The sequence below is a fragment of the Coloeus monedula genome, assembly GCF_965178545.1.
Source record: "Coloeus monedula genome assembly, chromosome: 14".
Taxonomy (NCBI): domain Eukaryota; kingdom Metazoa; phylum Chordata; class Aves; order Passeriformes; family Corvidae; genus Coloeus; species Coloeus monedula.
The window spans coordinates 20,768,636-20,789,518 of NC_138794.1; the positions used below are offsets into that span (position 1 = coordinate 20,768,636).

The 20,883-nt window shown below is 53.5% G+C and overlaps 1 protein-coding gene across 1 annotated transcript; it reads right to left on the reverse strand.

Annotated features, from left to right (window-relative positions):
• Positions 1 to 671: 671 nt before the first annotated feature.
• DUOX2 (dual oxidase 2) lies at positions 672 to 18,334 on the reverse strand (the record flags this gene model as incomplete). Its single annotated transcript, XM_082290461.1, has 33 exons — positions 672 to 794; positions 1,235 to 1,363; positions 1,478 to 1,633; positions 1,845 to 2,003; positions 2,157 to 2,389; positions 2,514 to 2,667; positions 2,873 to 3,000; positions 3,131 to 3,180; positions 3,298 to 3,397; positions 3,613 to 3,843; positions 4,650 to 4,828; positions 5,552 to 5,647; positions 6,098 to 6,167; positions 6,416 to 6,591; positions 6,802 to 6,895; positions 7,497 to 7,722; positions 8,147 to 8,332; positions 8,527 to 8,729; positions 9,337 to 9,450; positions 9,667 to 9,804; positions 10,549 to 10,667; positions 10,827 to 10,993; positions 11,454 to 11,617; positions 11,918 to 12,020; positions 12,373 to 12,460; positions 12,660 to 12,756; positions 12,878 to 12,938; positions 13,023 to 13,189; positions 13,732 to 13,933; positions 14,953 to 15,140; positions 15,771 to 15,935; positions 17,448 to 17,531; positions 18,271 to 18,334. The coding sequence occupies 33 exons, from the start codon at positions 18,332 to 18,334 to the stop codon at positions 672 to 674; spliced, it is 4,614 nt and encodes a 1,537-aa protein (XP_082146587.1).
• Between the last annotated feature and the right edge of the window lie 2,549 nt (positions 18,335 to 20,883).

A 20,883-nucleotide genomic window follows, 5' to 3' on the forward strand; every position in this document is an offset into this window, starting at 1 on the left:
CCTTAAACAAGCACAACTGATCCCTGATTGAAGGATGGTGACACTGCTGGAAGAAGCCAATGCAAACAAAACTAAGGCCCTATGCAAACCCAGGGAAGGCTCGGAGAGTTAACAAGCAGGCACTGAAGAGTGTGCGAGGAAAGCTGTTTCAAGAGGAGGGATAGTGGGGAGCTCTCTGGCTCCTCACCCCATCTGTTCACCACACGGGTCTTGAAACAAAGTGCTGTGAATTCAGGTTGTGTGGGCACCAAGCTGTTTCCCAAAGCTGGTCAGAGACATTCCCTGAGTCCCCCAGCAGAGCACAAGCTCTGTCTTGTGGGAATAAGGTTGCAGAGCTGGGTTTAACTCAGAGAGTGAATTTTCTGGATTGGGGCACACCAGCCTGACCCTGGGCATAGGGCTGCAGGAATGTGTGGATGGTAGCAGGATGCCCTGGGCTCAGGAGTTCGCACTGGGGCCATGTGGGGCAATGCTGGGATGTCAAGGCTTTACTGGCACAGCGGTCTCAGCTCTGTGGGTCTCAGCATCCCTGCTCTCAGCTGTGGATGGCTTTCCCCTGGGGAGGGTGGTGGGTGGGAGCCTGGGCCCATGGCCACCTGAAGCATCGCTGCTAGGTGCTGGGGTGTAACAATGCAGGCTGCAGCCAGAGGGTGAAACAGTGTGGGGTAGGGTCAGAAATTCTCATAGTGATGTGCAAAGTAGGTCTGGTCTTTCTTGTTCATCTGCCGGCAAGCCTGTTCCACGCTCTTTGTCATCCCGGGCGGGCCACAACTGAACACCCCGATCTTCTGCACCTGGAAAAGGAGGGAGCCAAAGGGGTCAGACTGCAGCACCAGTTCTCCCCACAGTCCAGCCCCCCTTGATCCCTTGCTCTCTGACAGCTTGGGGCATGGATGCTGACTGAGCAGTCTGTCTCAGCCTCCAGAGGCTTTTGGAGAGGTTGTCACCTCCCCATGGATCTGCCAGGGCCGTGGAGGAAGGATGGGAGCCCTCCAGCTCTGGTCAGTGGTTGCAGCTGGGGTCCCGCAAAAGCAGGGGGTGTTTAGCTGGTACGGGGCACTGCTGACTCTTGCAGCTCAGCCTGGCACCAGAGGGAAAGCAGGATTAATTCCCCTTCTGCCCTGTTCTTGGTGCAGATGCCACTGAGGTCTCCAGGACCTTGGGGACAGGCTGGGACCAGTCCTCCACACTGGCCAGTGGGTGCACCTCCTCCTGTTCCCAGCTGGACACTGACCTCAGGGTGCACCTCCTGCAGCGAGCTGAAAAAGGGTACAAAGGGAGGGCGCCCAAAGTGGGTGATGGAGCGCAGCCCTGTGAACAGGCTCTTGTTTAGCACCTTCTGGAAATGTCGTTCACAGATGTACTGAAAGAGAGATTGGTGCACGTCAGATGGCCCAGCACAGCCCAACGTGGCCCTGCACAGCCTGGCATGGCGTGGCATGGCCTGGCATCCTTCCCATTGGATGTCCAGGCTCACCAGCATGGTGGTGCGCAGATCGAACTTCTCGGCCAGCTGTGTGATGTAGATGTGCACGGAGACCAAGCTGTTCTTGTCTAACTCTTCCACCTCCCGGATGATGTCCGTCAGCCACTCAAACTGCCGCTGAGTGCGTGTCACCCAGATGAAGTAGATCTGTGGCACATTGGGACGAGGCTCAGAGTGGGGCCAGCATCCTTGTGAATGTCCATGGACTCCACAGAGGATTTTACCCCCAAAGAGGCCAGCAGCAGCAGGAGGCATCTCAGAATCACGGAATCACAGAATCAGTTAGGTTGGAAAAGATCTCTGAGATCATCAAGTCCAACCTTTCAGGAGGGCTCATCTTTCAGATACTTTCTCTTACCTTCTTACACAGCAGCTTGGAGTTTATGGATGACTTGAAGACCAGGTCTTTGAGAATGGATGCGAAGGGTGTCACCCCGATGCCTCCTCCCACCAACACCGACACCTCAAACTTGTTCCACTCCTGGTGGCCCTCCCCGAAGGGCCCGTCCAGGTAGAGCTGGAAGGGAGTCAGCCGTTAGCAGAAGTCTCTGCTTGCCAAGGTCTTGGCTGCCCTCAGGACTGGAGAAGAGCCTCAGGCTTGGCACAACCCATTGCTGAGATGCTCTTGGGCTCAGATGTCCCCATGGGTGAGATCCTGTTCAGGGCTCACCTTGGGCAGTGTGCCGAGGAGGCCCAGGTTCTCAGGAGAGTAGAGCTCCCGCAGACGGGTGGTCCAGGGCCCCACGGCGCGGATGTGCAGGCTCAGCGTGTCGTCGTGCGGCGCCGAGGTCAGCGTGAAGGGGTGGTACTCGGTGGTGCCCAGGGCCACACAGGCAATGCGCACCCACTGCCCGGACTTGTAGTCAAAGTCCTGTGGCCGCTGGAACTGCAGGTGGGTGACACCTGTGGGGAGATGGGGAAGGTGGAGCTGTTGAGGAGGTGATGTTCCTGCATTGCTGCAGCCCCTGATGCTCTTGCAGGGAGCCTGGGCTGGGCTGCTGCTGTGTGGCCAGGGATGTTGTGGTACCTGAGGGCAGGAGCTCCGCTTTCACCACACTGATCTCCACCTTCTTCCTGCTCAGGCTGTACAGCTTGTCTGCACTGTAGATAAGAGCCGGGATGATGAAGTAGATATAGAAACGTGGCTGCTGGATCAGTGCGTAGCTGCCATGGATGATGACCTGGGCAGGGAGCAGAACCCTTTAGCAAGGTGATCGTCACCCCAGGGATAATTTGGTGTAAGCTCAACAGCATGGGGAGCCAGGACTGGGGCCACCATCTCCCTTGGGACCACCCCAGCTATTCCATCTCATCAGCTGCACTGACTTGACCTACAGGCTTGCAGTGTGTTGGCACCATCCCTCCCTTCCAGCCCAAATCCTTTACCAGGATGTAGAGCAGCACATAGAGGTGGTGAGTGATCCAAAAGCCCTGGAAGCTGACGCGTCGGAAGTGGTGGGTGGCAAACACGTACATCACAGCAAGGACCACGAGAAGCAGTACTCCTGTCATGCCTGTGAGAGGAAGAGTGGGGAGGCCCTGTGGGCGGGAACAGGGCAGCCCCACAGGGGCTCTACCTGGGCTGGGCAGAGGGCTGTCCATCCTGGGCACAGGTGTGCAGGTCTGTCTGTTAGGTGTTCTCACCTGGAATAGTCTGGAAGAACCACCAGTAATACTTCTGTGGGAGCTGTGACCTGGAGAAAGACAAGAGATTGCACTATGGAGTGACCAGAATCAAGTAATGGTTTCCATTTTCATTTCTGTCCATGCCCAGGACACCTGATCTGGACTCTGCTTTAAATTCCACCTACCCATCATTTGTAAAGACACTGGAGAAGAGGCAGGACAGCACACTGAGAGGTGTGACTGAGAAGATGTAGACATTCACTACGTGGCCTGCAGTGTGAAGCACTGTAAGAGAAAAAAACACAGAGAAAGCATCACTTGATGTGGATGGAGATATGTCAGACTGTGCTGATGTCCCCAGGGACCCAGAGATGCCTCCTCTTCTGTAGTGCAAGGCATCTGTGTCTCTGCAAAGTCTTTAGGCTTCTGCCTGGTCCTGCCATGGCGTGATGAGCTGCTCCTCTGCTTGTGGGTGGCACATCCCCCAGCAGCCCACCTACCTGAGAAAATCAGGGCTGCCATGGCAATCCAGCGGTGGAAGTCGACGGCGGCATCAAAGGGGATGTAGTGATTGAGGAAGGTCTCCCGCAGGACGGTGATGAGGTTGCGGCACATGGTAAGCAGGATGTAGGAGTACATGAAGGAGATGGAGGCAGCTGCTCCCCGGGAGATGATGATCCCCACGAAGGTGGTCTGTGCAATTCCAGTGCTGGGGGATGCAAAGGCGTAGTCTGGGGGGAGAGAGCGGAGGGCGTGTCACGTGCCTGGCGCTGAGGGCCATGAGCCTTCCGGCAACAAGGGGATGGCCACTCGTGTGGCTCCACCAAAAAGAGGACACCAGGGATGGTTTGTGTGGGGAAAGGGGCACAACGACCCAGAACTGCCGGGTGACAGGGTGACCTTGGAGATCCAGGGAGGAGAATATCCAACAGGGAATCTGCACCTTGGGACTGTGGCCTCAGTTGAGGAATCCAATATAAGAGGTGTCCATAAACTGGAACGAGTCCAGTGGAGGCCACTAGGATGGGTGGGAGCTGGATGACATCATGTAAGGGAAAGGCTGAGGGAAATGGGCTTGTTCAGGCTGGAGGAGATGGGTCAGGGAAGTTGGCTGTCTGCAGCCATTACATGGAGGCACAGAGCAAGTCTTTCTCAGGGATGCACAATGGAAGGATGTGAGGCAGGAGCACAAGTTTCACTGTAGAAAATTCAGGTTTGATGTAAAATAAAAAGTCTCCACAGGGAGGATGGTCAAAAACTAGCAGAGGCCCAGCAAAGTGGTGAAATCACCAGCCTTGGAACTCTTCACACCTTCTCTAGACAAGGCCTTCATCAGTCTTGTTCAGCTTTGGAAAAGGGTTTGCTCTGAGCAGGGCACTAGACCAGACCCTTCCAGAGATCCCTTCCAACCTCAGTGATCCCTTGGTCATCCCAGGGGAAGACTGACACTGTTGCCCAAAGCTGTGCTGGACAGCTCCCCATCGTGCCCCAGGCAGCCCCAGCTTTGAGCCCACGGTGGGGCTTGGGGGGCACTCACAGTAGGCTCTCTCTGCGAAGACGCCGGCGGTGATGGCGGAGAAGAGGACGACACAGACGATGTGGCGCCGGTAATTCTCAACGAAGCGCTTGAACTCCTGGATCTTTTGCTGAACTCTGTTCCTCTCGTACTTCTTCCGTTGTGCTTCTGTGTACGGATGCAGCTGGTACTGGTTTGCCCTGGCAAATACAGGAGTGCTGGTGTCACCGTGAGGTTTTCCCAGCAAGGAATGGCTCAGGGCCCAAGCTTGGGTTTCCTCCCAAAGCACCATGATCTCCCCTGCACTGCATCAGTGACAGGGATGACCTGCAGCGCACACCATGAGAGAGTGATCTCAGGTCAGCCTGCTCTACAGTGCCTTCAAAAGCTGATAACAAAGGTGGAGAGAGTGACTCACAAATGAAACTGTAGATAAGAACTGTAAAAGAAAATTTCATAGTAATATTCAACTGTCAAAAATTATGACGCAAAGGGGGAATTTCCTTAATTGGTGCAATTACGGCAAACCAAGATATCCTGGCCATCAATAACAACAGCTGAGCTACTTCCTTGAAGAAATACTTGCTTCTGCCCCAGCAGGCAGGACCAAATTCTCTCCTGCAGCTCTTGTAGGCAGCCCAGGAAACCAGCAGCATCCCAAGGGGCAGAGGAGCACAGGCAGGAACTGTCAGACAAGACCCCACTATCCCAACCTCTGGAGTTGGCCACTTCATTTGTTTGTTTTTTTTGTAGAGGTTCATCACCCAGGCCCAGATACGGCACTGTCCTGCCAAGATGGGACTGTTTCTGTAGTTCCTTGGCCAATGGAGTTCCTTGGAGTAGTGTCATTTGACATGGAGATGTGAGAAACAGCAAACAGGCTGAGCCCAAGCCCCAGAGACACAGCCAGTGAGGGGACTCACTTTCTTCCTGGTCTCTTCCTCAGTTCTTGGCCTTTTCGCTCCGTGTAGTGACTCACAGTGTCCGGATTTGAGTCTTTGTTCTCCTCTGAGATGGTTCTGTGGAAATAGAGCTATGTCTAGCCCAAAGCTCTATTTGCCAGAAGTGCTTGCCAAAATCTTCCCCTTTTCTCCACTTCTCGTCTCGGGCTCAGCTGGGAATGTGTCCAGCTTTTACCCACAAGCCTGCTTGCATTAACTTTAATTGCACATGGTCCGGATTCAGTCCAAGATAACCCCTCCCTCTGACAAGCAAGGCAGGACTCCCATCTCCACACAGAGGATGCAACAGGGCTCTACAGGAGGCAATTCCTCCCCTCTGGCTGTGCCCAGGGAGGAGGATGGCAGCTCCACTGCAGCGCCCAGCATGCACCTCCCACCCCTTCCCCAGCGCTGGGAGTTCCAACATCTGGTGGGAGCAAGTGTTGGAAGGCCTGGGCTGAAGGATAGATGTAAGCCAGGGCAGAAGGAGAAGGAATAGAAACAGTGACACTAAGGAAGGGAGCTTACCCTTTCGGCTCTTTCTTTTTTATGAAGGAGACACAGTTTTGCAGATTTTGCTTGAACACTTCAGGGACACCTTTGAGGAGACAAAAGGACAAATAGCCATTCAGAAGGTGCAAGACAAAGGTTAGGAATCTCCTGTGGGCAGGGAAAAGCTCGGAACTGGCCCAAACATGTCACACATGAAGCAACAGCTGATGCCCCATTACTGCGGTTGGGTTGGGGGAGATGGATGAACCAGGATTTGAGAGTTCCATATTGGGTGCTGCCCACTGCCTCCAGCCTTGCAGGGCCAGGAGTGTCCCAGTGCTCGTGCCCACTGACCTTTGACACAGAGCTGGGTGAGCCGAAGCTCGCTGTCGTGGTCCCGCAGCATGTAATGGAAATTCTCCCATGTCAGCTCATCCCTGTCCTGGAACCCCGAGGCCCGAAACATGGACTCGGTCACCTGCTCTGCCTGTTCTCTTGACAGGCAGTTGTTGGAGATCTCGATGAAGGACCTGGAGCAAGGAGGCAAGATGGGAACACCAGCTGAGTCCCTCAAATAACACAGGGCAGAGTCCCAGACCAGTTTCAGGGGAGAAATGGGCTCTTGGTTGCAAGTGTTGAGCCCATGGTCTTCATGGGGCCTGAAGCACAGAAACTGGGAGCTGCTTCTGAAGACATGCCTATAAACATTGTGAAACATTAGGAGAGAGGAGGAAGAGTACCTGAGCATCCTCAGAAACTCCTCCTTGGAGAGGAACCCATTCTCATCAATGTCATACATCCTGAACATCACCTTGGATTTCTCCTCTGGGGACCCTGGTGGGGAGGGGGAGAGGCAAAGTAAGAACAAGATCCTATTTTCATCAACAAAGATACTTTCATATGTTGTTTTTGAATGTCTGGACCTGCAGCAGTGAAGCCTCACCCTTCCACTTGACTTTCTCAAGTGCAAGGTGAAATATTGATCACATATTCTTTCTTGCACATTATTTTTCAAAGACAAGGTGTGCTTTTGCACAGCAATGATTTCTCTGGGAGTTGTTTTGATTGAATCTGGCATTCAACACCTCCACCTATGAATCCACCTTTCCAGTGGTCATTTAGGGAGAATCAGATTGCAGACACGGTTGCTATGATCTCTCAAGTACAGGATACACAGCCCTTTCAGGAGAAGGGCAGACATGTCTGTGGTGCTGGAAGACAGCTCCCCTTGTGAGCCATCTTCCAGAAAACACAATTACATTGTCATGCCCATAACTCAAGCTGAAGCTGTCCTGAGTGAAGGGAATTTAAATCTGTAGCAGGTTCAAATGCCTATAGGTTGATCTGCTGGGTGAATCTTGTCCTCCACTCTGACAGAGCCTAGAAATGGGACCCAGGGCTGCAGATGGAGGCATTAACCAGCTGCAGCTCCCACCTTTCATGAAGACCACCAAGATGTCCAGGAATTCCCGGAAGGAGATGTAGCCATTGCCATCTTTGTCAGCCAGGGAGAACATGGAGTCCACAAACATGGAGTGGTCTTTGAGCCCCAGGGCTTCAGCAAACTCAGCCCTGGTCAGCTCACACGTTAGAGCCTCCTTTGCCTTCTGTGAAGATTCAAGGCTGAGCTCCCCGGCATCGGATCTGTCAATTTCCAGCACCTGCAGGTTGTGTCCCACAAAAGAAATCCTGTGAGTGATGGCAGAGCACAAGGCTGCTGTTTCCTTTCTGACCTATTGCACAAAGACTGGTGGCTCCCTGGCACAAAACTCGTGGCAGATACCATGGGGAAAGTCCCGTGTCTTTCCTACATGGTGTGACTTTTCACACTCCACATGACTGACCACTCTGGAGACCTGATACACCACCCAAAAGTCTCTTTGCCACTTTAGGCACTTGTATCACTGCAGCAGATCTCCCTTTGTCTTCTGCAAAGGAAAATGTCCCTCGGTCCTGGAAGTATTGGCAGCTTCCTTGTGTGTGGCTTACCAGCTCTTAGAGAGAGCACCAGCCCCAACTTTCTTTGCTTAATCAATACAGAAATACCTTCCCCCACGCATCAGGGCTTGCTACACCTCTACACACCTGAGCAAACAGGTGCCTGAAGAAAGTCTCCAGAATTTGTTTTCTCTGCTCCTGGGTGACTGCCCGTTTCATCAGGCTCTGCTCCTTCATCTCAGACAGATGCAGGTCAAATCTGCTCTCCTTCAAGTAGTCTCCTAGCTTCCCGATGAAGATGCTCCTCTCAGCCTCCTCACTGAAGAGCAGCACCTGCAAAGGACCCACCAACTGGCCGTGATCATCAGAGGCTCAGCTCCATGGTATTTTCTGGACCTGGTGGTTCTCAGGAGGCCACAACCTCCCTTCAAGGACTTACACTGCTCCTAGTGTCCCCAGCTGAGTGGTGCAGAGGACTGTGGAGGGTCCAGGAGAAGGTGTCATACCCCACGCACCATGGTACTTACCAGGTCGTAGTCCTTGGGGCTCTTCAGGAGCAGAGCTTTGTTCCCTTTGTTGTTGGAGAGGATCACCTCCACTCTTTGGTGGGCTTTCAGGTTGATGCTGCGGAGCACAGACCCTCTGCTATCCAGCACTTTGAGCACTTTGTCAGCTTGGAGCTGAATGTAGACAGGAGAGCTGTCTGTCTTGGGCCCGTGCCACTCCAAGGCTGGTGGGAGAGAGCACAGGACTAAGCTGGAAAGGCTCCTACTAATCCCAGAACCTCCTTCACTGAGAGGCAGTTTGGGAGTGATTTCATAAGCAGGCACATCTTAAAGGAATAATGATGATCTCCTAAGTGCAGAGCTCAAGCACATGGACACAGGAGGAGTACAGACTGTGGAGCAGGGAGGCAGGATTTTTCCAGTGTGCAGAGCAAGCAGATACAGTCCCTCTCCTGGATCTACTGGTGAAATTGCTCTGCACAGGTTTCCTTCAGGCATGGTGTGATCTGGGGAGGATTGGAATCAGAGTGGCACAGGATGACTCAGGTTGGAAGGGACTCAGGCTGGAAGGGTATCTTGCCCAACCTCCTGCCCAAAGCAGGACCAGCCACAGGTCAGTCTGCTCAATGCTTTATCGGGTCAAGTCTTGGATAGGATGGGCTACCAAGCTCTCTGGGCTCCCTGTTCCACTGCTTGACTATGCTCCTGGAGAAACAGTTTCTCCTTACATCCCATCTGGGTATAAGCCCCAGGCCCAGCCCGGCCTCAGTGTGTGCCCTGACTGCAGCAGCATCACCAGGTGCCATCGCAGGGTTGAAAGTGCCCCCTCACCGTGTATGGCCTCGCTGGACACCTCCCTGCGCACGCTGGTGCCCTGCTTCCTCTGCAGCTTCTTGAAATCTCTCTTGCGGAAAGCGGCAACAACCCAGGCAACAAACAGAGTCACTGGGGACACACGGGAGAAGGAGGCATGAGAGATCACGCAGCTCCTTCCCAGTTTCGGCTCCCTCCTGGTGCCCAAGGACCCTGCCATCTCAAGGACCTCAGGAGTGACCGTGACTCCGCAGCTCCTGCTGGGAGGTGCTTTGTCCATGGGCACCCAGCCCCTTTCTCTGGTGGAGAGGTGAAAGAGGAGAAGGGTTAAGAAACAGAGTGACAAACCCAGGGGCAGACAGCAGAGGACGACGATGATGATCCCGAAGCCTGGGCCGCTGCCTGCAAAGTAGTCCAGCACCATCATGGGCGTGCAGTTGGCCAGGTGTTGAGCTGTCAGCTGCTGGGGCTGGGGGCATGGGTCCCCTGCAAGGGGGAAACAAGCTGTGAGTGTCATTGACCTTGTACCCAGCTCACCTGCATCGCCCCTAGGAACTTCTGCATTAAGATGTTGATGGGGTTTGTGGCTGAGTGACTCAGGGAGCACTGCAAAACTGGGGTGCTTGAGTCAAACTCCAGATCTTGGGGACAGCCTTTGGGTTTCAGTTCAACCTTTGCCTGCCACAGCAAACCAAGCACAGAACTGGACTCTAGTGCTCTGGAGCCCATCTCCTGATGGGATGGGCTGGCCAAGGGGCACCCTGAGCCACAGCAAACTGGGGCTCAGAGCCTCTGCTCATCTGGATGCTGCAAATCCAGGGAGACCTCCTGGTGTGATTACAGGGAATACACACCAAGGGAACAAGGGCTGGAATGTGACACAGATGAAGTGCTTACAGTAAATGGAAAGAGTGTGGCAAGATTCCAAGAGGAAAAGGCATATTGCCAAACACAGTAGTAGGGATTTTCCCCTTGGGATCATGCCTGCACTTCAGCTCTCTTTCAACACCTGCATCATGCATCAACGTCTTGCTCACAAGCAACCCTTGCATTTTGTGCCCATTTTGCTGGTTTAGGGTCATAGCAAGTGTGAGGCTTGAGAAACTCCAAACCTGATGTGTTTCCTGTGTCACTGAGTCGCTGGCTGTGTCACTGGGATGACTCTGCTTTTCTTGCTGCCTTGCTGCAGCCATTCCCTCCCTGCTCCCTCCCAGTGCACAGTGCACTCACCCTCTCTCCAGACGAACACGTGGGGCTGGAGGTCTGTGGATTTGGCATAGGTGACAGCAGTCAGGACACTGTGAAAGGTGGTGTTACGGATCTCCCTGACTTCCTCCTCCGTGAACAGCCTGAGGAAAAGGAGGTGGAGACAAGTGGTGGCCCCAGGTGTCACTGACCAGCAACAGGAGGGAACTGAGGAAGCTGGAGGATGCTTTTTCCTCCAGCCCCAGTTTCCATGTGTTACTGGGGTTTGGAGAGCAGCTACCAGATAGGGACAAGGCCATTACCCATTCTTGGTGTTTTCGAACCAAAACCTGTCGCTATCACGCAGGCGCACAAACTGGTCCAAGATGATGGTAGAGAAGAGGGAACCATTAGCCTCCAGCATGCCTCCAGGGAGCAGCTCCAGCGCAGCCGTGTTGTTGGCATACAGGGCAGCGACGTTCTGCAGGACCTGGTGAGAAACCCCCACCACACGTGAGGGAATTCTGCCAGGGCATCAGAAAGTCCGGGCAAGCCTTAGGAGGTGTGAGGAATGTGCATTTCCCAGGCATCACACACTTCTGTGGCCTGGGAGGATGCTGAGCCTCACAATGCCTCAAGCTCATGGCTTGAACTCGAGCGACTGAGCATCGCTCCCAGAGCATCTCAGCTTCAGGAGGAGCAGAGTGCCTGGGGGCACGGGAGTTTAGCACTGGGGCAGGATGGGTTATTCATGCCATGTAATTACACAGTTACCCCAATGCAAGAATGAAAATTACACAGCTACCCCCCTGCAGGCATGAAAATCAGCCAGGGCAGGACATGCACGGATCTCCCTCTTCCTATGATGCTGCAGAATTCAGTTCCTGCCTGGAATGTCCCATCAGCCTTTGGCCCACATACATTCCTTGCCCAGACCAATTCGCTGTTACCTGTGGCTCCAGGTGTGAGGCAAGGTTTGACCAGTTTTGGAGAGGTTTCAACCCAAATCGCTCCCGGACTTGGTTATAGGTTGGCAGGCCAAGGTCTCGCCCACGCTGAACCCAGCTGGCCACGTAGTCGGTGCGGGAGTACTTTAGGGGCCCATACCAGTAATCTGTGGGTGGATTTGAAGCCATGGTGATGGCAAGGCAGAGCCAGAGGAGCTGCCCCAACTGCCACAGCTGCTGGCCCGGCCTTGCCCTCTGCCAAGGGCTGTGCCAAACATGGAGATACCTCCATGCCCTTGCCAGAATGGTCCCACGGACAATGCACCTCCATTAACAAGGCTGAAGCTGAAGCTGAAGCATGTGGTTGGGTGCTGCTGGAGGAGGCAATGGGACCTGCCTCCCCACCTTGGCCCCGGCACAGCCTCAGGCGTAGGGGTCCCCCACTAAGGCACAGCTGCAGTACAGACCTCGGAGATCTTCCACCACAACATTGTCCTCCCGCTCTGCGATCTGTGAGCTCATCCCCAGCAGGAGGTTGTCCACATCTTCTGCCTGCTGCAGCCCAGGCCTCTGAGAGGTATGGGAAGAGCAAGTGATTCCTCTTGCATGAGGGAGGACAGACAGTAGCCCCACAACCCTGAACTGGTGTTGCCAGGGGTGCAGACCCATGGTGCAGGGGAATCAGGGACTTCTTCCAGGCTCATTTTCTCCACATCAGCTCAGCCTTGAGGTCTGAGCCTGACACAGCTGAAGGCTGGGGATACTGGATGGGGAGGATCTCTCACCCCTTGTCTGGCTGTCATACTCTGCACCTAATTTCCCTTTCAGACCCCTGTGAGATCCCCCACAACACAGAGCAAGACATGAAGCCCCCTGGCCAGCCTGCCACATCCTCAGGACCCCCGTGCTCCCTCCCCTGTACCTCTCTGCTCCAGTAGCTGTTGCAGAGCCGCACTGCTGGGAACGAGCCACTGGAGACAGACACGTTCTGGAACCGGCACTTGGTGTCTCTGGAACAACAGAGAAGAATTGGACCCTCCCAGGGCTGCCTGGAGCTGACAGGGCTTGGCTGTCTCAGCCGAGGGCAGGACATAGGGAAGGGACAAAGACCATCCCAACAAAGACCATTCCCAGCCACCAACCCAGCTCGGGTATTCCCTCCCCTGACACAGGCACTGCAGTCCCATAATCCTGCCGGGCTGCTCCTACCTCTTGTAAACACCTGGAGGCACCATGGTGGCCAGGAATTGCCCCGCAGCCGCCACGAACTCTGGAGAGAGGCTGGGGTCCAGGTGCTGCTGGTAACCTGTTGGGCAGCAGCCAAGCTGGAGGGAAAAGGGGCCAAACTCTCTCTCCTTCCCCACCCACCAGCTCCCCTGGTCCCCCTACCCCTGCTTCCAATACTCCTTTGTCTGCCTACCCCTCACCTTGGTACTCCGGGACCTTTGTGCCCAGCAGGGTCGGCAGCCACTCATACAGAACAATGCTCTAGGGAACAGGGAAGCTGGGTCAGGGCCAGAGCCATGCAGGATGTTGGGGGTCCCAGCAGAGCTGGGGGGTCCCATCCCTCACCTGGAAAGTGGCGATGACTCTCTTGCGAGTGTGCTGGAAGAGATCCTCATCGGACCAGGCAGGATGCTGCTGGGCCAGTGTTTTGGCCAGCTGGTTGTGGTACCGAAACCAGGCGATGCTCTCAGCCTGCAGGAAGGGGTTCTCGTTCCCCCAGGCACTCCCCAGGTCTGCAAGAGCCACCATGACCATCAGCAGGGGATGTCACCACTGGGTCTAGCTGTGCCCATGGCTGGAGGAGCACACCTAGCCCTGTGGATGCAGCCCAGTGTCCCCTTGCCCCCTTGCCCTTCCTTCCTCCCCAGGCAGACCAGCAACCTGAGCAAGTGAGAAGCAGCACGAGGCCCCCAGCATGGATGAAGGGTTCGGCAGGTGAGGAATTCAAAGCAAGCTGAGCGAGTTTGTATCAGCAGCAGCCCTTTCTCCCAGAGGAGTTCACCTGGGGTCAGAGCTGGTCTCTGACATTGCCTCCTGGGCATGTGGCCTCTGGAGTTTCTGGTGTGTCCTTGCTGGGATGTCTTCACGGGGGCTCAAATCTTCCTCCCCCTGGGGAAGCTGCTGCTCTCCCACAGCCTCCTGACCCATGTGTCCTGCCTCCCTGCATCTCCTGCCCTTTCCCTTTCCTGGGGACCCCTCTGGGCTCAGCTCCAGGGACCTCCTGCTCCCCCTGCTCCCAATCAGGCATGAAAAACTATTTAAATGCCACCATTACCGTAGATCCCTTGGGGACCACCCTGTCCCGTGGATGGATCCAGTGCCTTCCACATGGGAACCTTCCCGTCCGTCTGCCTCGGGAGGCCCCTGTTGGAACCCGATGCCAGCTGCCCCCCCGAGAAGCTCCTCAGGGCATCGCTCCAGGAGTGCAAGGAGCCGTAGATGGAGCTGCCGTCCAGCCAGCCTGTCACCTCGTTGGTCTAGGGCAGGCACAGGGAATAGACATTAAGAGGTGCCAGGATTACCCTGGAAAGGTGTAAAAAAGAGGTCTGGAAAGCCCTAGTCTGTCTCTGGTTTTGCAAAGCAGCCTGTTTTAACCCTGTTTTAACAAGAGCTCTCAGGAAGCAGACAAATACACAGACAATCTCTGTGCAAGCTTTGGGAATTAGTGCCAGGCAGAGGAAAAGACCAGGTCCAGGCTTTTCAAAAGTACATTTGGGGTTGTTTTTTCCCCAATTACTTTGACTATGCCCAGAAGCAGACATCTGTGAGTCCCTGTGTAGGCTGGAAGGAGACAAAACCCATCTCTTGGGAAGCTGGGAACACCAGAGCTGACCTCGCAGCAGGAAGTCCCACTGTCCTGGCAGCAGGTTGAGTATATCCCCTGCCAAATGTTTGCATGGAGACATCCTTTTCATTCTGAAAACATGCTGGAGCTTCCATTTTTTAAAGCTTTTAAATGCTGATAAAAACATGACTTGATAAACTGGTCTCTTCAGGATTTGTCACGTGAAAGGTTTGGGGGGATATTTCACTTTGGTGAGTTTGGCTGGGAAGATCTCCAGCATGAAAGGAATCTGGGGAACACAAGCAGAACAGCAAAATCCAGAGAAATTGGGGGGAAACCTGTGTTTCTTTTCCAAAATGACTGAAATTCAGGGAAGCATTACAACTTTATGGTAGTGCCAGCTCAGCTTTGTGGTACATTATTAAAGATAGAGCTTGGTGCCTAGAACAGTGTGCAATAATTAACTGACCTAATTACCTTTTCTTTGTCCAGGAAATGCTTTGACTTTGAGCAACCACCAGTGTTGCTCAGTGTGTAACTTGGAGGTTGACTGGGTTCGTTTCATTGGTTCAAACACTAGAGTTGCATCTTTTTAGGGAAATAGTGGTGGTCTCATTTTACTTTTGCAAATTATCTTGGCTGCTACAGACCCCGATGGTGGGTGAAGAAGAATTTAGACGAAAGGCAAAGAGCAGAGGAGACCACACCTACCTGCTCCCTGGGATTGTTGGGGCTCTGCCCTGTCTCTGCTGCCCAGCGCACGCGCTGGAAGGGCAGGACCACATGTCCAGTGCCAGCAGGGTCAAACACTGGGTCTCCAGATGGGATGTAGATGTTGAGGAACTCAGCAGGGCAGCCAGGTTTCTCCATCTCCAGGATGTCCAAGAGCACATGGAAACCTGGCAGAGACCAAAGCATGGTCAGCAGCTGCGAGGACTGTCCACCTGAAGCAGGACATCAGTGTGGGCAGCTGTAGGTGGGCTGAGGGGACCACCATGTGCAGCAAGGGTGATCAAAGCCAGGTTGAACAGCGCTTGGAGACACCTGGCCTAGTGGAAAAGGATGACCATTGAGGTCCCTTCCAACCCAAACATTCTGGGATTTTATGATCTCCCAGAGATAGACATCTCTGGGCCTGGAGACCTAAGACCCCACTGAGCTCCTGGGAGACAGAAGAAACTGCTCCAACTTAGAGCAGTTCAGCCCAGCATGGCTCTTATCGGTCCTGTCCGGTGTTTTTGCCATGGGGCAACTCCACTGCTAAAACAAATGAGGAAGTTCCCAACAGACAAATATCAGCACTTGGGTCAGCTGGCAAAGGTCACCGAAAATCCACACAAACTCTCCTGGCTGGACAGTGCTGTGGTACGGTGGTACCCAAGGCTTTGTGGGGCTGATCTCCACGTGTGGGTCTGCTATGGAGGGCTGGGTGAGGAGCGCTCTGATGCATGGCCTTGGGTGTGTGAGAAACCAACACTTTTCCACCCAAACCACCATTTTTCCAGCCAGTGTCAGGCCCCAGGTCTCACCAAAGAAGACAGCCAGGACAGTTGTGTTCCTGCGGGAGGGCAGCCCCGAGGGTCCCTGTGCCACCGCGTTGCTGAGCTGGCGAGCGTTGGGCACGTGGGGCTCCTGCAGGGCCTGGTAGACGCCGTCTGCGTAGTTGGCTGGCAGGACACGCAGCAGCCTGGCCCCTGCAGTGCCAAAAACATGGAATGGGTTCTGTGGTACCCGGTGGGAGGCACAGCCATAGTGGGATACACAGATACGTGTGCAGGTCCCAGAAGAGGGTCAGAGGATAGCATAGGTTCTCGGAGTGGCCAAGAACACGCAAGTTTTGGTGTCATCACCCAAAACTTGCAACACTGGGATCAGTCATCTTAAAACCAGGAGGGATCCTCCATCCTCCATCTTCCTCTCTTCCACTTGTCCTTCTCTTGTCTATGTGCGTCCCTGTTGCCTCCTGGAGGTCAGGGGTGGTGCTCCAGTGGGTAACTGGAGCGATGCTGATGTCCCATGTTGACTGTGCAATCCTACACACCTGTGGTGTTTGCCAGCATGGCAGGAAATAGGAGAGGGAACAGCCAGAGAGGCAGCAAGGCAAGTGCAAAGATGAGAGAGAAACACCCTGACCTTGCATGCACTGCTGGTGCCAAAACTGAAAAGCCCAGAGGCAGGAGGTCATTTCTCACTGGTTTGTCACCAGTGTGGTGGGCTCCGTTTGCTGGTGCTCCCCAGAGCTGGGGGGAATCCTGAATTCCTGCCTCAGTTTGTGGCTTAGTTTCTGTATGTTGGTTTCCAAAAGATAAGGTCTGACCTGTTTTCTCTAGAAGAGGAAGACCTGATCTGCCAGGGCTGGTTTTCCCTGGCAGGCTTTGGTGTTACCAAAGGGCTGGTGACACACGTCATGTGGGAGAGCCCTTTGGACTCGGAGGAAGCTGTGCAGCTGCTGTTCCACCTTGTGCCACTGTGTCACCAGAGCAGTGGCCGACCTGGGCTGCCAGGAATGAGGATTCAGAAACTTCAGTGTTCCAGATCCTGCCTGATCCGTCCTGGTCCCTGACTCAGGGATATCTGGAGCTGAGCCCATGGGCTGGCTGTAGGCATGAGGAAGCAGTTCACCTCTGGCAGAGGGAAATCCCAAATGCCTCTCCCAGTACCAACCAGTACATGGTATCCACTCTGTGCAGGGCAGAAAATCAATAGGTTCAGCATTCCCGGACCATGAACTCTTCCTTCCACCTTGTGTTGAATCCTGGTTGAACTGCATGCTGATTTTGGCTAAAGATGGTTTTTTGCAGCACTGGGATCCCTGACCATCGCAGAAACACCTGCTGGAAAGAGCTGGGTCCTCCCTGCCTTGGATATTCTGAGTGATCCCACAAAGGCACAGCTTTGCTCTGGGACAGATCCAACACCAGCATGACCTGCAGGTTGTGCCTGGGCAGCAGCTAAAGGTGGCAATGCCCGGACACGGGCTGCCTGGCCCCTCCACACTTCTCTATCAGGGCTCTCAGGTGCTTCTGGGGTCTAGAGGTCTAGCTTCAGTGGTCTGAGGGCCGTGGGAGGTGGCGTTGTCTGCTCACCTGCCTGGTTCAGGCTCAGGTCAGAAAGGTTTCTGTCTCAGCCACAAAGCAAGCCAGATGGGCAAGGGGCAGCTCGCCTCACCCCATCCCACCATTCCTGTCCCCAGGCCTGGCACTCACCCACAGAGCCATGGCTGTGGTGCAGCAGGTTGTTGTACCAGCCGTCGTAGCGCTGGACCTCCCAGGAGATGCTGTTCTGGGCTCCTGGAAGAGACAGGACCCACTTGATGAGCAGCAAGAAAAAAGCATGAAAAAAGCACCACCACTAGAGAATTATATTTATATTGTGATCTTTTCCCATAGTCTTTCTGCAACTTCCCAAATATGCATTTTCTTAGACAAGTTTTGCAGTCCATTTGAGGGACAATAGCTAAAATTAGAAATTTGTGTTTGTGATCCTGATGTCCCCAGATCGATTTGTGGCCACCACCAGTCTAATCCCAAAAGACATTCCTCTTCTCTTTCTCTCTCACTGGATCAGAAACCTCTCCTTACTTCTGACTCCTACAATGTCCACATGAGCCAAGGAAAGATCTTGGCTCTGGAGCTGCGCTCTTGTGTCAGCATCAGCCTTATTTCCTTCATGTTAATTTTGATTGCTTTTACTTTTACTTTTTACTTTGCTAATACTAGCAAAGACTTCCAGTTCCTGCTTACAAGCTGTGTACTCATCTCAGCTGCAGTAGTGCAGTCTCTCAACCTGCACTTGGCTCCAACTTTTTCTTATCTCCTCACAAACTGCATCACAGAATCATATAATCATAGAATTTGGGTTGGAAGGCACCATAAACACCTGGTTCCATTCACCCTGCCATGCCATTCACACCTTCCACTAGATCAAGTTGCTCTGATATGATGCCCTATGGGTCAGAGGAAATTCCCCAGAGGAGCATCAGCTACCCAGGATCTCCCCTTGGGTTCCCTTCCCCAAAATTGCACTTACTCCCCAAGGTCCACGTCCCCACCAGAACCACAACCAAACTCAACATCGTTGCTGCAGGTTGCATCAGCCACTGGGTCCTTGGAAGCAGCGACCTGCAAATGGAGAGGAGAGGGAGGGAGGTGGAGCTGGAGGTGGGCTGCTCCCCGAGCCAGGAAACATGCACAGACCAAAACCTCACCTCCTTTTTGTGGTTTCTGCTGCTGGGTAAAACCCCACTGCTGCCACCATCTGTCAGCAGTGTCTCCTGATTTGGGCTGTGGGAAGTTGGCGGGGCTCATGTGAGACCCTGTCACCCTGGGAAAGTTCTGTCAGGATGTGTCAGCTGAGCTGGGAACACCTTCCTGCTGCAGCAGGACCAGTGGCCCTGCCTCGGGGTATCCCAGGTACAGACTCACAGCTCATCATCCCGTTGTGCCTGCTGTTACACAGAGCCCTTCATTACAGAAACAGGCACATTTCAGCTGGAAATTTTTCTGGCATTGACCCATCCAGCTGTGAACATGATGGAAAAGCCTCAGCACATGGACAGACGTCCCAAAGTATGCGACTACTGCAGACAAGACAGCTTGATCCCTTCTGAGCTAACCTGATTGCCATCCCTCCTGACCAGCCTTTCTCATGATGCTTTACCACCTCCCTTTCCACAAAAGCCCTGGATCCAGAGCAGATTTCACCACTGGGAGCTGAACCTTTAAAATCCCAGGCAGCACCTGGCAGAAGAGAGGGATTCCCAGCCCTGAACTGTGAAGTGATTTAGAGCCACAAATGTGACAATGCTATGCATAGAAATGCCAGACCTGAATTTAACTCCAAGATGGGGTTTTCCACTAAATACGGCTCTTTGCCCCTTCTCAGTGTGAATCCAAAGATCAGCACTATTTCAGAAGAGCTGTGCTGCCAAAAGATGCAGCAATGCACAGGTTTCAGCTTTTCCTACACCACTCTGTCACATCCAAAGTGATCCTTTTAATTTTTTTTTCATTATTTTAATTAAAACTTGAAGAAAATCTGGGTTTGGAAAGGCTTTACACAATTACCAGCAACTCTGCAGGTTTTATTTTGGGTTTACTGAGAGTTGCAGTGGGGATGTTTCACCTGTATCTCCCAGTGGTGCAAACCACAAAACATGTGTTCATGTCTCACTGTCTGCTTGGAAACAAAGTGGTCTGAGACTTAAATATTATCATTTGCACTCACATTAATTATGTTCATCAATTTAAACACTCATCACCAGGCTGTGAGCAGAGCGTGTAAGCCTTGGTCACTCCTTCTGCCAGAGATCCCTGTACTTCTGGTTTTTTACATTAGAAAACTTATGTCTAAAGAAGTGGCATTTCCACGCTCCTTCACCATCACAACAGCTCTTCCACCCCACATCCTTTCCATCCCACAGCCCTGTGCTTAGCGTAGTCTGGTGGATGTGAGATTTGCACCGTGCAGCTGCTGGGATCTAGAGGCTCCGTGGACCCCATCCTGTACAAAGAACGTGAGTTTGGCTTCTGGTGACACATGGAGATGCCTGTGACCTCTGGCAGGAGTGGCAGAGCCCTGTCACCATCATCACATGGGACTCTCCTGCCTGAAAGCTCTCCCTGTTGAAACAGCCCCTTCCCTGAGCATCGGCAGCACTTGTGGTTGACTTGTGCACAGAGGTCCACGTGGCCTCCTGTGCTGTGGGAAGGGACACCCCAGAGGCACAGCTGGCTCAAAATGGACAGAGTTGCAACCCCCATCCAGAGGGAGGTCGGAAGGTGCCACAGAAGTGGCTCAGGAGACACAGAGCAAAGCCAAGGCTCAAAGCACATCACCACAGCCACGGCACAGATTGTGTCCCCCTTCCCCTGGGTCTTCTCATAGAGCTCCAGCAGAACAAGTGTTTTAAAATTCCTTCTGTCACTGAGCACACCTCTCTTTTCCTCAGGTATGGGAATTGCTCTTGTCCCAAGCCATGAGATGAGATGCCTTTATCTCTCCGTGCCCCAGAAACCAAAATTCACTTATTGCCTTATCAATCCAAGACTCTGAAGCTTTTCTAGTCTGAGTCATGGCCAGTGTGATACAGTAACAGTGGTGATCTTGCAGACTGACCTTGGAAGCCCATGGTGCAGCTTGCTGAGGGAAAGCTTACCAAATGTGGATTATTTCCACAGCCTTGTCAAGTTTTCCAGGAATATTGCAATGATGAGCCATCAAGACTCTTCCACAGATTCCCTGTGCCACCTTTGGAAACTCATTCCCTCCCTCTGCATATAGTGAAATTAAGCTTGTCATCCTTGTCTTCTCCCATCAGAGAGGATCCCTGTGCCCTGTCAAAGCCTGGAGTTTGGAGTTTCACCGCCCTCCAAAAACTGTATGTCAGATAGTGCAAACACACAGCTTCCCACAGAGCAAGGATCTCTTGTTCCACCTGATCCCAGCAGATTTGGCTCCCCTAAAGTTAGGGTTTCAGCCTCCAAAAGTCTCCTGGGCTCTCCCCAGGGCCACAGGTCAGCCGGGGTTGTGGAAAACACCATCATCCTGAGACAGCATCAGCCCCACGGCAGAACCTAAGTGTGGTCACACAGAGGACAGCAGATCCAAGGCATTCCAGAAGCCTGGAGCCTGATCCCTATG